This window comes from Gasterosteus aculeatus, chromosome 13 (assembly GCF_964276395.1).
Source record: "Gasterosteus aculeatus chromosome 13, fGasAcu3.hap1.1, whole genome shotgun sequence".
Classification (NCBI taxonomy): domain Eukaryota; kingdom Metazoa; phylum Chordata; class Actinopteri; order Perciformes; family Gasterosteidae; genus Gasterosteus; species Gasterosteus aculeatus.
Genome location: NC_135701.1, coordinates 15,213,352 through 15,226,225, shown reverse-complemented (window position 1 = coordinate 15,226,225; position 12,874 = coordinate 15,213,352). Strand labels below are relative to the sequence as shown.

Genomic DNA, 12,874 nt, shown 5'->3' with positions numbered 1-12,874 from the left:
TGTCGGGCTTGTGTGTGTCCATTTAATAACTTGACTCCATATTTGTCTTTATTTATTGTTTGCAATTGTAATGCCATTGAAATGTGTATTTAAATGTTCAGATTAAGATGGATTTATAATATCATATGCAATAACTCTTGCTAGTTAAATAATAAGTTCACATTATATTCAAGTCTATCTTAAATAAACAAAGTTCATTTTTAGTCCGTACTCTTTGTTGTCTAAAATTCTCCCTATTTGTAATATCCATTTAATATAGTAACTTTTTGTGCATATGAGTTCTATTATCTGACAAAATAAAAAAAATAATTAAAAGGGAAAATGAGTAATCTATGATTGAAGGGATTGTAACAACTGTTTTGATAGAGGTCCACTCTCTTAGCATTAAAATCTAAAATTGATTGACCAATCCCTGACAGCACTGCAATATTACAATGTAGTACAAAATCAAACTAAAAGTCTTCACCTTTTCCATCTTGACCATTTCTAAGAGAATGTTTTAATTAAAACCGAATGACATAGTTATAAAGGGTATTCATTACAAATAAATGAATACACATGCTGAGGCAGCAAATTGTGTGGTTACACCTAAAATTAGATGCACTGGCACATTTATGGAAATCAGCGATATTCAGTGCCGCTCACATGGGGGTGAGAAATTGCATCCTTCCACTAGGTGGTGGTCTAATGACAAAAAAGAAAGACACCTTGGGAAAATCCCTGAATGAACAGCCTGTTATATGTTATTGATACGTATTATATTAATACTAATTTTATATATATAAAAAGATTCACCTTGCTATTTAAGATAATCTAAAAACATTGTTGAGAGAATCCGTTGATCAATGTAGAAGTCTAATTGATGAGAACCATATTATTTTATCATGCAATTGCCAAATATAAAGTACCCAAGAAGATAAGTACACAAGGTCACTTGTTGAATTCCATTTATTCTATATTTATATATGGGTTATAAACATCACAAAATAGAAAGTTAAGGAAGGTATTTTACAAAGATATAGAATCAAGTAAAAGAGCAACCTCAACACATTAGTTAACACTGGCAATGGAAGCAGGCATATCATCACATCCCGGTTAAATGCTGCAGTTGTGTTAGAAACATTCTCATTTTAGAATTTATGTTTTAGTGCATACAAGGTCTTTACAGCTCTTGGCTCCAGGCAATTGTTTAATATTAATAATAAAATAGGATTTTACAATATAGATATTAAGTTTGCTCTTTTATTGCATATTGTTTAAAAGCATACTGTGGTATTAGTCACAAGAAGGTCTGAAGGTCATGATGTTCAAATTATCTAATATTCAATATATATAGATATCTATATCCATATATTTTGTCTAAGCATCAAATGATAAATATAATTATAAGCAATATCCATATTAAAATACCTGAATATAAATAACATGCTTTGAGCAAAATAGCTAATTTACAATGGTAGTTCAAACAATCTTAGTTAACTGTCAAGCCTTTAGAAATAGCTAAACCTATACATTGCTTTCTGTCAAATGCATTTTCTTCCAACTAAAGGCCACTTTTAAACAAAGCAGTTTATACAAGAATGACATCAAGTGTTATCACAATTAAAATTCTTAATTAAGTCCGAAACAAATAGGTGGTTTGATTGTTTGTCTTTGTCTATTAAACAATAATAACATTGGAAATCAAAATATACTCGACTCACGACTACATTATACTTAAGTACAAATAAACAGTTGTAATATTACAACCACTGACAAGTTATAATATACATGTCTGATATAACATTTTTTGGAGAAATCCATAATGGATAATGGTAACAACATGAGACCTGGCTGAACCTACTATTATATTGTAACAATGCAATGTCTATTTCATAAATATCCAGACATTGTCTGCAGAAACTGCACAGATCATTCATGTTCACATTTCCAACACCTGGGTAACTTAGTCTTAGTCTACATGCAGGGTGTTAACTTGTCTGAGTGGAAAAGGATCAAAACAAGCCAAAAACAAAGTGTAAATATATACTGTAAGTGTTATGTGAACAAGTGTTTGTGTGTGTGTCAACGCAGAAATAACAGTAGGAGAGATTGGTCACGGGCATACACACATTTCCATATCAATTTGCTGAATGACACCATGTATTTACAGTGTGTATATTTTGTGTAGCTGACATCATTATGGTAACTATTTAGTGCTGTTCTATATAATATCATCCAAGAGATGAGGGGTACGAACCCAGTCCAGTGTTCTTGGCTCGGACGCAGCCATGATCATGCACATGAACTGTTTCCCTGTTCTTTTATCAATTGGGTAAATTGTAGTTGGAGTGAACCTTTTGTTGCTCTCCACAAACTCACACAGCTGATTATAGATTCTGGGGTTCTCATGACGAAGGAAGACTCCCCTGGTCCTTAGCTCACGCTGGATATTAACAAAGCACACCTCTCTGGCTTTCCTACCCTCCTCTCCCTCCTTGTCAATGTCCGGGGTGCCTGGGGGCGGAGTGAGGATGAGAGTTTCCATTTCACTATCTTTCCTGAGTACCTTTTTGTCAGGGCTTGAGGAGGCCAAGGACACCTTTGCATATTTTCGAACTGTTGGTGCTGGGACCCTCGGCGAAGGTCTGTTAGGCACAAGTTCACCAACTGCTACGGATACATTCAGAAGGAAACATTCATCGGGATCATACTCGTCACCTGCCTGCTGCAGTTCCTTGCAGTATTCCCCTAGGTTGTCCTTGAAGCCGTCCAGCTCTCTGAGGGATAAGTATGTGGGAGACATGAGGAGACTCTCCAGTCCAACTTGCAGGAAGTTGTCAGCTGTCTCCGGATTAGCAAAACCCAGAAAGAGAACGCCTCTCCCTCTGGAGAGATAGCCAGCTTTGGCAACCCGAGAGAAGGCTTTGTGGATCTCTGCATTCTCTCTGCAGAACTTAAGAGAACGTCGACACACACTGTTGACACGGCCATACAGGCAGGTCTCCTTATGGATCTCCCAGTCATCTCTGCGACAGTTTCGTGAGCAGTAAAAGGTGTAGCAACTGTGACACGATTTGAAGTACAAGCAGGCGTTGAACATGGTTTCAATCCGGTTGCACTTCTTGTTGGCACACACCATAGTGTCGTCATCATCTGTACTGTGGTCTGGAGAACATTCTTCTGCACTTCTTTGTAAAGCATCAAACCCACTATCGGGGTCTTTGATTGTGTCAGGGCTGGATTTAGATGATGGGAGCTGTTTGTTCGGGCATCCTCTGTCTTTGTTGTCATCTGTAGTGATTAGCATCTTCAGCTGGTCTAGAAGGTCCACGCTAGACTTTCTGCTTGTTGGTGGTTTGTAGTCAACGACCAAATCAGCTAAGAGTTCGTCAAGTTGCTCCAAACTCTGCTGAAGGGAGAAGTTGTTGTGTTTCCTTTCTTTGGTTATGTCCTGTGCATTTTGTGACTGCTTGTGAGGCATTACTCTTGGAGATTGTATCTTTTCACCGTCCGCGAGATCCCAGCTGACAGAGTGGACATCGCGCCTCTTGCTGTTACCTGCATTTATGTCATTATCTGTTATGGTGATCTCAGGAGTTACAAACCAGTGCCCACTCTTGGTATTTCCCCACGGATTGCTTGAGCCCCTCTCTAATGAGCTTTCCGAGAGCGAAAGGGCAGCGTAGCGTCTCGGTGAACTTGATAGGTTAAGTATGACAGGTTGACTCTGTATGTCAGAGGGTGCTGCATGCTTTGCTTGGTGAAACAGGTTCTCATAGCTTCGACCACGAGGCACCGATTGCTGTCTTTCGTACCGTGGATGTAGAATATTGTCCCATGACTTTGAGTGGTTTCTGACCTCTGCTCCTAATCTACCTGTTTCCAAACAGCTGTTAGTAAACCATGGGGGTAAACTGGGGTCTTGATTTACTCTTGGTGGTGTGTGCTGAGAAGACTGGTTAGAGTAACCAGATATACTTGAGCGATACCAGTCATCTGAAAAGGCCTGCGACATTCGAGGGCGTCGACGACCCTCCGTATGGTATGGCTTTGATGGAAAGTATTGCTCCTCAGGAGAGCATGGTTTGGAATAAAACAGCCTTGAGTTACTCATATAGTATGGATTGGACTGGTTGTCCTCTCTGTAGTAAGGTCTAGACAGTGGAGTTTGAGAAAAGTATGATCCCGATTCACTGGTGGAGTAAGGCCTACTATACACCGAGTGTGCTGGCTCTCTGGTGGAAACATTTTCTGTGTAATACGACCTGACGGGAAGGGTGTGCACCCATCGAGTCCTTGGATCGTACTGACTATTCATTGTACTACCATGGCTGGTGAGACTGGACCTGTCATCCTGAAAGTATGTTCTAGAATAGGGATGGACTTGGTACCGAATTGGGTCCTCTGTATAGAAAAACTTGGTAGGTATGTTAGGATTTGAGTAAGCTCTTTGATCTTGACTGAGATATGGTGCTGTTGGTGAAGGCATTCTGTGCGTGTCTACATGCTGGTATGAGATAGGAGACATGCTGGTGGTATAGTGATATCCTTGTCTAAAATCTCCACTGTAGCACTCGCTTGCAGTGGGCGTTGGTGAGGACACAATCTGTCGAGGTACATACAAACCTCTACTGCTGCTGGCCTGGGAGTATCGCTGCCAAGGATTCTCAGTTCGTACATTGGGAACCTGCCTAGACGCGTGCTGCAGTACAGCAGCATCTGGTTTAATGTCAACCCGGCACCTGACGTGAGGGGTTATGGCTGGTTTATCAGGTTTACCCTCCTCAAAACAGTCTGAGACATAGAGGGGAGTCTGAGGCTGCAGTTTGATAGGATGCACCTCATTCAAAAAAGCCTTGTTCGAGGAGTAGGATTCCCCGTGTGTTTCAGAAGTCCTGAAGGTATCTGACGCAGTCTGAACTCCGTCCCTCCCCTTTCCGGCTCCCAGAGGGGACACGGAGATGGGCACAGGAGTAAGGGTGGATTTAAATCTTGGAGCGCTTCTAGATCTTGTTCTCTTTTTAGAGTCTGACCATGTAAGATGACTGGTTTTATCCTGCGTGGTGTGCTGCTGCAACTGTCTGGTGTTGAACAGATCGGGAGATGAAAAGCGAAGGTGCCCAGGTTGATCTAGTCCATTCCGCATTAGATCTTTGTTTAATGTCTGTTGCTCCACCCTCTTATAAGGGTACTCCATCGAGGAAGCGAGGGACTGCGGTTCATCCAGTGACTCGATGAAGTCGAAGCTACGGCAGTGTCTTTTGTTGACGATTTCTGGTTTGTCTATCATTTTCAAGTCACATTGGCGGGAAGAGTGGAGAGAAATGGAGTGGTCGCTGAGGGGATTTAGAGGAAAGTCACCATATAGAGTTGATGCCAGTATATCAGGGGCATGCGTTCGTGTCATCTTAAAGGAACAGCAATGCTCTCCGTTCAGTGTAATTCAAGATCACCACAGCCTGAGGAAAGAAAGAGAGAAGAAAACAAATATCCTTCAATGCAATTTAAATCTGCATACAGCAATAGTGGGATCAGGATATGTTTGATTACTCAACCAAATCCCTGAACACTCAAAAAAATGTTGATACATTTTATTTAAAATCCTCTATCAAGCTGACTCAGTGATGTGAATCTGACCACATGATACAGAGGCCTGTAATGATGATCTCTGCACTTGTAGAGGCCAACTTGCCTAATTTGCCATCTAAGTTCATTCCATGACTAACTTGATAACTGATAACTTTGGACATTTGACGAGGCAGTTTGTATGCAATCATACTACAGAAAATGACAATGTAAACTTTTGATTTGACTAGAGACATTGTATGCTAAAACTATTCACATTATCCTGCTCAGCTAACAAGAATGTGTCTTATTAAATTAAAATGCGTAATACCAAATTGGTATTGGTAAAATTGTATATTAGTCGTGAATAAACACATTTTGAAACAATACTAAGAACGCTTTTCAAATAACTTTCAAATGAAAATATGATATGTGGTTAATTTAGATTCATCTCACAGCATAACTGAGGCATATCCTGATTTACCATTCAATCCTGGTCCTATAACCAATTACACGCTAATATTAGAAACCTAAGAAGAAAAGCTACTGTATCTGAAAAGAGGACAATAACCTATCTTCATTTTTACAATGTTTTTTAAATGCAATGCCACAAAGAATTGCTGTTTTCTACTGTTTGAATTATTTACATCTTAGGAGTGAAAATATATACATACAACTGCAGTGAATATTTGCTTAAACATAAATAATAAGGAAAAAGATTTAAGGGCTTTGAATATTTTCATGGACAAAATTATTTTGCATCAACAATGGATTTATGTGAGCTATACACATGGGCTTCCTTGTTGGCATCCACCAACAAGCTAATGCTGAGTTACCATCTGTTCATCGTGATGAAGGAGGAGTGACCAGCCATCCCCTGTCAAGCCTCCACAACACACCCAAATATCACGTCTTTTCACACATGACCGTGAAAAACAAACCCACAATGTCTATTTGCTGCTTTACCTGATTTTTTTAAATTTTTTTGTTTTAAATACATATTATAAGAGACCTGCATGCATTTTGCTGAACATGATGAAAATACACACAACATAGTTGTAAGCAAGGATTATTTTGTTTATTTCAAAATACTCCTCTTAAATATGCACGATTGAATGGAGGAAAAGATTGAAGGACAACCAGTTGGCAAGATTGATCACTTAAATTTAGGATAATCAATTAGATTTACTTTTCTCAACAGTGATAATATGGTAATGATCTATTTTTAAATCATAGAACAGGGTGAACAGCTAGGCTGACCGAATGTATGTGTATTCCTTCCTCGTCTGTGTTGTTGAATAAAGGGAGTACACTTTCCTGCACAAGCATAAAACTGCGTGCCACATTCTGTCTCCATGACTACAGCACACAGCCAAGAAACACGGCCGGGCTTACACATACAGGGAACTATTTCAGTCTGAAAACCTCCCATTCACTATGAATGTCTATAATATTGTTTGTGTGGCCCAAATCCATCTGTGGCACACAAGTGCTACTTTATATTGACTTTGTCAGGATACACCAACCATACTGATATAATAGCGTTCGTTGGTTTTCCTGTCAGGGTTTGCAACTAAAAACTTCGACTGCATTGTGCAATTTTTTTTTTTTTACACAAAACCAAATGCAATCCAGATCTGAGACCCGATCTGCCTGAGACCTCCACAGGGAGCCGCGCCGAGGCGCAGTGACGCTCGACGCGTTACCAAACACTTGCGCTATAACGCACCTCGACACCCTTTTTATTTTGGTGCTGCGGCACGAACGCCCCCCCACCTCCATCCTCTATGGCTGACCCGATGCCTTTGAGCCACGAATAAAATCCTTTGCAGTCAGTCGAAGAAAAGGCGGAAAAATGCGGTTCAAACCAGGATAGAGACCACCAGGGAAGCGGTGGGTTGGTGGGTGGGGGGGGGGGAGCAGCCATGACTTTCGCTAAGTTTGGAAAATCAAACGATTTGGCGAGTGAACGAATGGGGCCTTACCGCCTCGCCGTTTGGTGGATCGGATGCGGCGAGCATGTCTCTTTCCCCGCAAGGTGCAGCTTCGGCCCCCTCCCGCACCTCCCGTCAGCCTCCCGCAGCAGATCACTCGTCCTCCGCCTCACATGTTGTGTACTTCACCAGGCGATCCTCTCAGAGGCGCTTATAGCTCTACGCGTATTCGTGCGTATGTGTGCGTGTGTGTGTGTGTGTGTGTGTGTGTGTGTGTGTGATAGAGAGGGAGAGAGAGAATTCGTATATTGATGGAGGGGAAAGAGGAGGTGTGTCTGCGCCTGTGCTCGTGCCTCTGGAGGCGCGGTCGTGCGTGTTTTTATGACGGTGGATGGAGGCTGCGGGGGGGCGGGGGGGTGTTGGAAGGAGCCGTGGTGGGTGATCGGTCTCGGAACAGCAATGCGGGCTGTGTGTTCGTCTCGGAACATGGAGCCCGGAGGACTTCTGCGTGGCCGTATATCCGGAGGAGCTGCTGTCTGTTCGTTTCCCTGCTGCTATGGAGGATGTTTAGTACTCTGCTTCTTCTTCATCACCAGGCAAAAGCGATGGCGGCATTTACATTTTCTTTGTAAGTTTGCAGACAGATTAAAACAAAAAAAGCTGCCTGGCATCCACTGTTGCACATGCATTATACATGGTGATGAGGAAATGACATGCATCTTCTGCTGGTTTTCATAACCCATTATGCACCACTCATTTTCTAGAATATTGATTATCCTGTAAATAGGTCCGTAAAATGTTATAAAAGTAATACTTTCATAAGTCACTAATTTCATAAATCCTATTAATTAATAAGAGATATATTGTCAAAGTGTTGCTCTAGTGATGGCCTCACGTTGTACATACATTTTCCTGCCACTTGTTCATTTCCTTTCTTTCTTCCTTGACGCAACAGAATGTTGATACAACACATCATCTTTGTTGTCCTACATTTTGCAAGACAACAAATCAGTCATATTGTGCCTTGCTTAGCTAGTCTTCGCTCGCCACAGCCTTGTGCATTGTCTGAGCTGATGATGGGGACAGTTGGCTGTGAGCCGTAGCACGGGGAGCATGTGAGTTACACTGGAAAAGTGCTTATTGAAGCACTCTCATGGAAAACACAAATCACTACTGACAAAGTGTGCTGATGGGGCTGAAGCCCGGGACGATTTATTGTTTTGACAGGGCTCATTTTGTTACAGGGAAGCTCACCTTTACACTGCTTGCACACAGTAGATGATCACACGTTTTTATCTTCATACCTTCCCTGCATGCATCTCAGTTACGAAACACCACAGCTAACCGAGTCTCCATCCAGCCTGATCTTCAAAACCTGTTCGTAAAAATGTATATACAAAAATCTTGAACATACAAATTCGTAGTGATACATACTAAATAAATATGGACTGCAACTGATGACGTCACCCTATTCAAAGTGAATGGGGACCTGCACCCCGTAAACACACTTCGTGAAGTCTAACGATGTGAAATCAATGTTAAATTGTAAGAATACAATACTAACCCAAACCCCCTCAAGAATCCAACATGGTCCGGCCATGTTGTTCACTGAAGGGGCGGGGTTAACCACCGCCAGTTCGAATGTATTGTTACGAATTTGTATGTTCAAGATTTTCGTATACATTTTTACGAACAGGTTTTGGAGATCACGTTGCTCCATCTGTGACGCACCACGTGTGCGAGATATGATTCAGAATCAGACCGAACAGAGGATCTCACATTGTGCGGCATCCAACATCCCGAGAGCGGGATCTATCCGAGCACGTGTGACTCACCCTCTCAAACACAGTGCATTGGCATCAGTTTGTGTCAGCTGTTGGTTAGCGGGCATACGTGTCCGTCAGCTGGCTGCTAGCAGGTGTCCTAGGCAGCTTCTAGGCTCTGTGAAGAGGAAATCAATGCCCCTCTGTTGATTAGAGGCCCCTCTAACAGGGATCAATCAAGCTGCTACCAACACAAAGCAACAACATTAAAGCAGAAACCTGTTTGACTACGGCTCCACTGCTCCGACTAGCTTTCATGCTGTTCTGACATATGAGATATAAGGAAGAATATGGACATTCTGATTTGTCGTCAGTCCGCGCTCATGATGACACAAGATGAGCGCACAAATAATTTTATATTTTATATTTTTTGCAAAATATTTTCTGATTTTTTTTTTCAAATGTGCTTTGACATGCTGGATGCACAGTGTTTTACAGTTACTAGAGCAACGTGATCTCCAAAACCTGTTCGTAAAAATGTATACGAAAATCTTGAACATAGAAAATCGTAACAATACATACGAACTGGCGGTGGTTAACCACGCCCCTTGAGTGAACAACATGGCGGACCATGTTGGATTCTTGAGTGAACGTCTCTCCGCCATGTTGGATTTTTTGAAGGGGTTAGGGTTAGTATTGTACTCTTGCAAGTTAACATTGATTTTTCGTTAAAAATTCAATAATAACATGTTTATTTTACATTTTACGTTAGACTTCACAAAGTGTGTTTACGGGGTGCAGGTCCCCATTCACTTTGAATAGGGTGACGTCATCAGTTGCAGTCCGTATTTATTTTGTATGTATCACTACGAATTTATAGGTTCAAGATTTTTGTAAACATTTTTACGAACAGGTTTTGGAGATCAGGCTGACTAGAGTGAATTGAAGCAGCATTGGAAGAGGCAGAGGAACCGTTGGGTGGAGTTGAATTTGGAACCCATTTCAAATGTACGTTGACATGCTGGATGCATTGTGTTTTAGCATTGGAAGTACACCACTTTTGGGTGGAGCCGAACCTGGATCTTCTGCATGGGAGGCAACAGTGCTAACCACTACACCACCGAGTCACCACCGAGTCTTCTGAAACCAGCTGCTTTGATTTAACTCTGTTTAAGATTAAGTCTCTTCATACAAACGTTCTTTGGGATTTTTGTGTTACCATTAGAGGGAATTACATAAGAGATGCACGGATGTACTTCCAGCCAAACTACACTTCTTACAAAGTCCGTCCCAAAATAGAAAGTGTGGCAGGCTAACACAAAGCAACTCTCATCTCCTGACGTGTCAGAGGAAGCAAAAAAGAAAAGGCATCAGACAGTGTTGTTGAGGAAAACACATTTTAGCTGGACTGTTTCACTAGGACACACAGCCGGACCTCTTACATAGACATATGTTAGAGTGAGGGGGCGTCCTTCAGGTCTTTAAAGACCTTTGCGCGTCTTGTGTGAAATATGTACATACTTTAATTCTGTGGACTCAGAGATGAGTGAAATGCAGCAGCTGTGAATTTGAAGATTCCCGAGAGAAGCACCCAGTTTTCCCTTAATCCCGAATGAAACCTGATTAAACTCTCAACAAATTAATCCACTCAATCCTCTCTTCCCAACTTTCCTGCCTCAGACATGATTTACAGTGGTGGCGGTGCATATGCAGACCACGTGTTTCTGCCAGGATTTAGAGGCATCTAAGTGAAGTATTTGGATGCTCTTTTGGCTCCACCGAAGAATCCACGTTGGCGTATCTCTGATTCCTGGTGGATCGTACTAGAATACACGCAGCAGCTTCTTTGGCCTCTCCAGAGTGCACTTGAGTCAGAGACACTCTTGCTACTGTGGTTATGTAGCCAATACATCATGTTGTGTAAGCAAATGTTTGCAAAAATGCCTGCCCGTAGAAGCTTTGAAATAACGTTATGCTCTTGGTCTTAAAGGGATATAATATAACAACTATAGTAACCGTTTCAATGTAATTGTTAATGCGTAATTCACTAAGTGTGTTTACTTTGGCTGCAAACAAAAAGAACATTAAAATCTAGTGCAATTAACACTCATAAACAAATTCATGTACAAGCCAAACCGTTGGGGAATGGTATCCATGGTAACCCACTCTGAGATGGAGCAAAAGAGATTGAATAGATTTCAAAGGGAATAAAGTAAAGTGCTGATGGGAGTCTTCCATGGAACCATAAAAATGTACGTCACAAGGATGAAGGGAGGTGAAAATTGCTTGTGAAGCTTAAACGATCTGCAAATGTACCGCTCGGTGGTTTGAGCAGTGTAGTTTCACAGTGGTGCACGTTTGGTGAATATACGTTTATACTTCTGCTGGCCCAGATGATGTCCAGCATCGATTGACTATTTAAATTTAGCATACGGTCTACCATAAGGAGGCCCCTCTTGGCAGCCCCACGGTAAAAAATAAGACTTGTGTAGGCAGATCCCAGTACATGTAGGTCAATGTAAGAGCAGTGTAGATATTATTCACAGCTGCACTGAGCAAACACAAACTCCTCTGTCCTGGTCTCTGGAGTCACAGTAAGACGTCCCATGGTGAGTCTTAATTAAATCTTTACTGTGCGCTCTTCCCTCATCCTCTGTCATCTGCCATTTTGGCTGTGGAATCACTCATGTGTGTGAGTTTGTTAAAGGGGAAACACATTTAGAAAGAAGAGTCGGGCCTCTCCGTGGGTGCAGTTTGTGGCACGACATGGCATCAGAATGCCGTTTTATTACATTTAGTTTCATCAGATTTTCAGTGATTGAGGTCAGCACAGGAGGTTTTATAGCGCAGTTGAGGTCCCGCTATTCAAGATGGACAGACAACAAATCGTTTGTGCCTTGGTAGGGAGAATCAATGAAGTCCTTCTAAATATGGATAGCTCTCGCTCTCCGTCCCACAGCAGCACAATGCAAAGTAGTACAGAGTTGCACTAATTGTGCAAGGCTGCAGGGTATGTATAGCTGTAACAGCCTCTGCCTCCCATTCCATACCCAGACAACCATCTGATTTCTGAATGAAACAACTGAATTGTAGACTGACATTAGCTTTTCTTTTTCCTCCATTAGAGACAAATGTGACACGGCACTAGAGGCCGGATTGTTCAAATCTTGTGTAGTTTGCACGTCCCATCAAATGAAATGTGCAAATCGTTTTTGACACTTATTGTATAAAATCCCGCATTCCGCTTAACATTTGCAGCAATCCAGATGCACCTGTGCTCTCGGCTTCCTCCAGGCTGTTTAAATGGGTCAGCTCTGGAAATATCCTTGCTCAGAGAAGAAGTTGTGAGCGCCCCTCCCGTAACAGAACAAGACTATTGCTGGCACTACCCTTGAATCCTTTGTTTGTGTCCTGCAAAGTCATAGAAAAGCATAATTTCTATTGTTTTTTTTGTTAATGGGTGACGTTGTTCACCAGCCTGCTGTCCTGTTTACGATACTGAAGTCCCTCCTCTGCGAGTGTATGATCAAAATGTGCAAATGGTATGTGTAAATGAGGCTGACTTTTTAATGTCAAAATAGAAGAATGTAATCATCCTCTAAAAGTTACTCAACATGGAGTTTTGTCTGT

General features: G+C 41.7%; 1 protein-coding gene across 1 annotated transcript; it reads right to left on the bottom strand.

Moving 5' to 3' along the window:
- Window positions 1-930: 930 nt before the first annotated feature.
- On the bottom strand, window positions 931-7,829 carry unm_hu7912 (un-named hu7912). The gene is made up of 2 exons (XM_040195927.2): window positions 7,533-7,829; window positions 931-5,441 (listed from the first exon to the last, which is right to left on the bottom strand). Exon 2 carries the CDS (start codon window positions 5,387-5,389, stop codon window positions 2,204-2,206), a length of 3,186 nt encoding a protein of 1,061 aa, XP_040051861.2. The 5' UTR covers window positions 5,390-5,441; window positions 7,533-7,829; the 3' UTR covers window positions 931-2,203.
- Window positions 7,830-12,874: the final 5,045 nt, after the last annotated feature.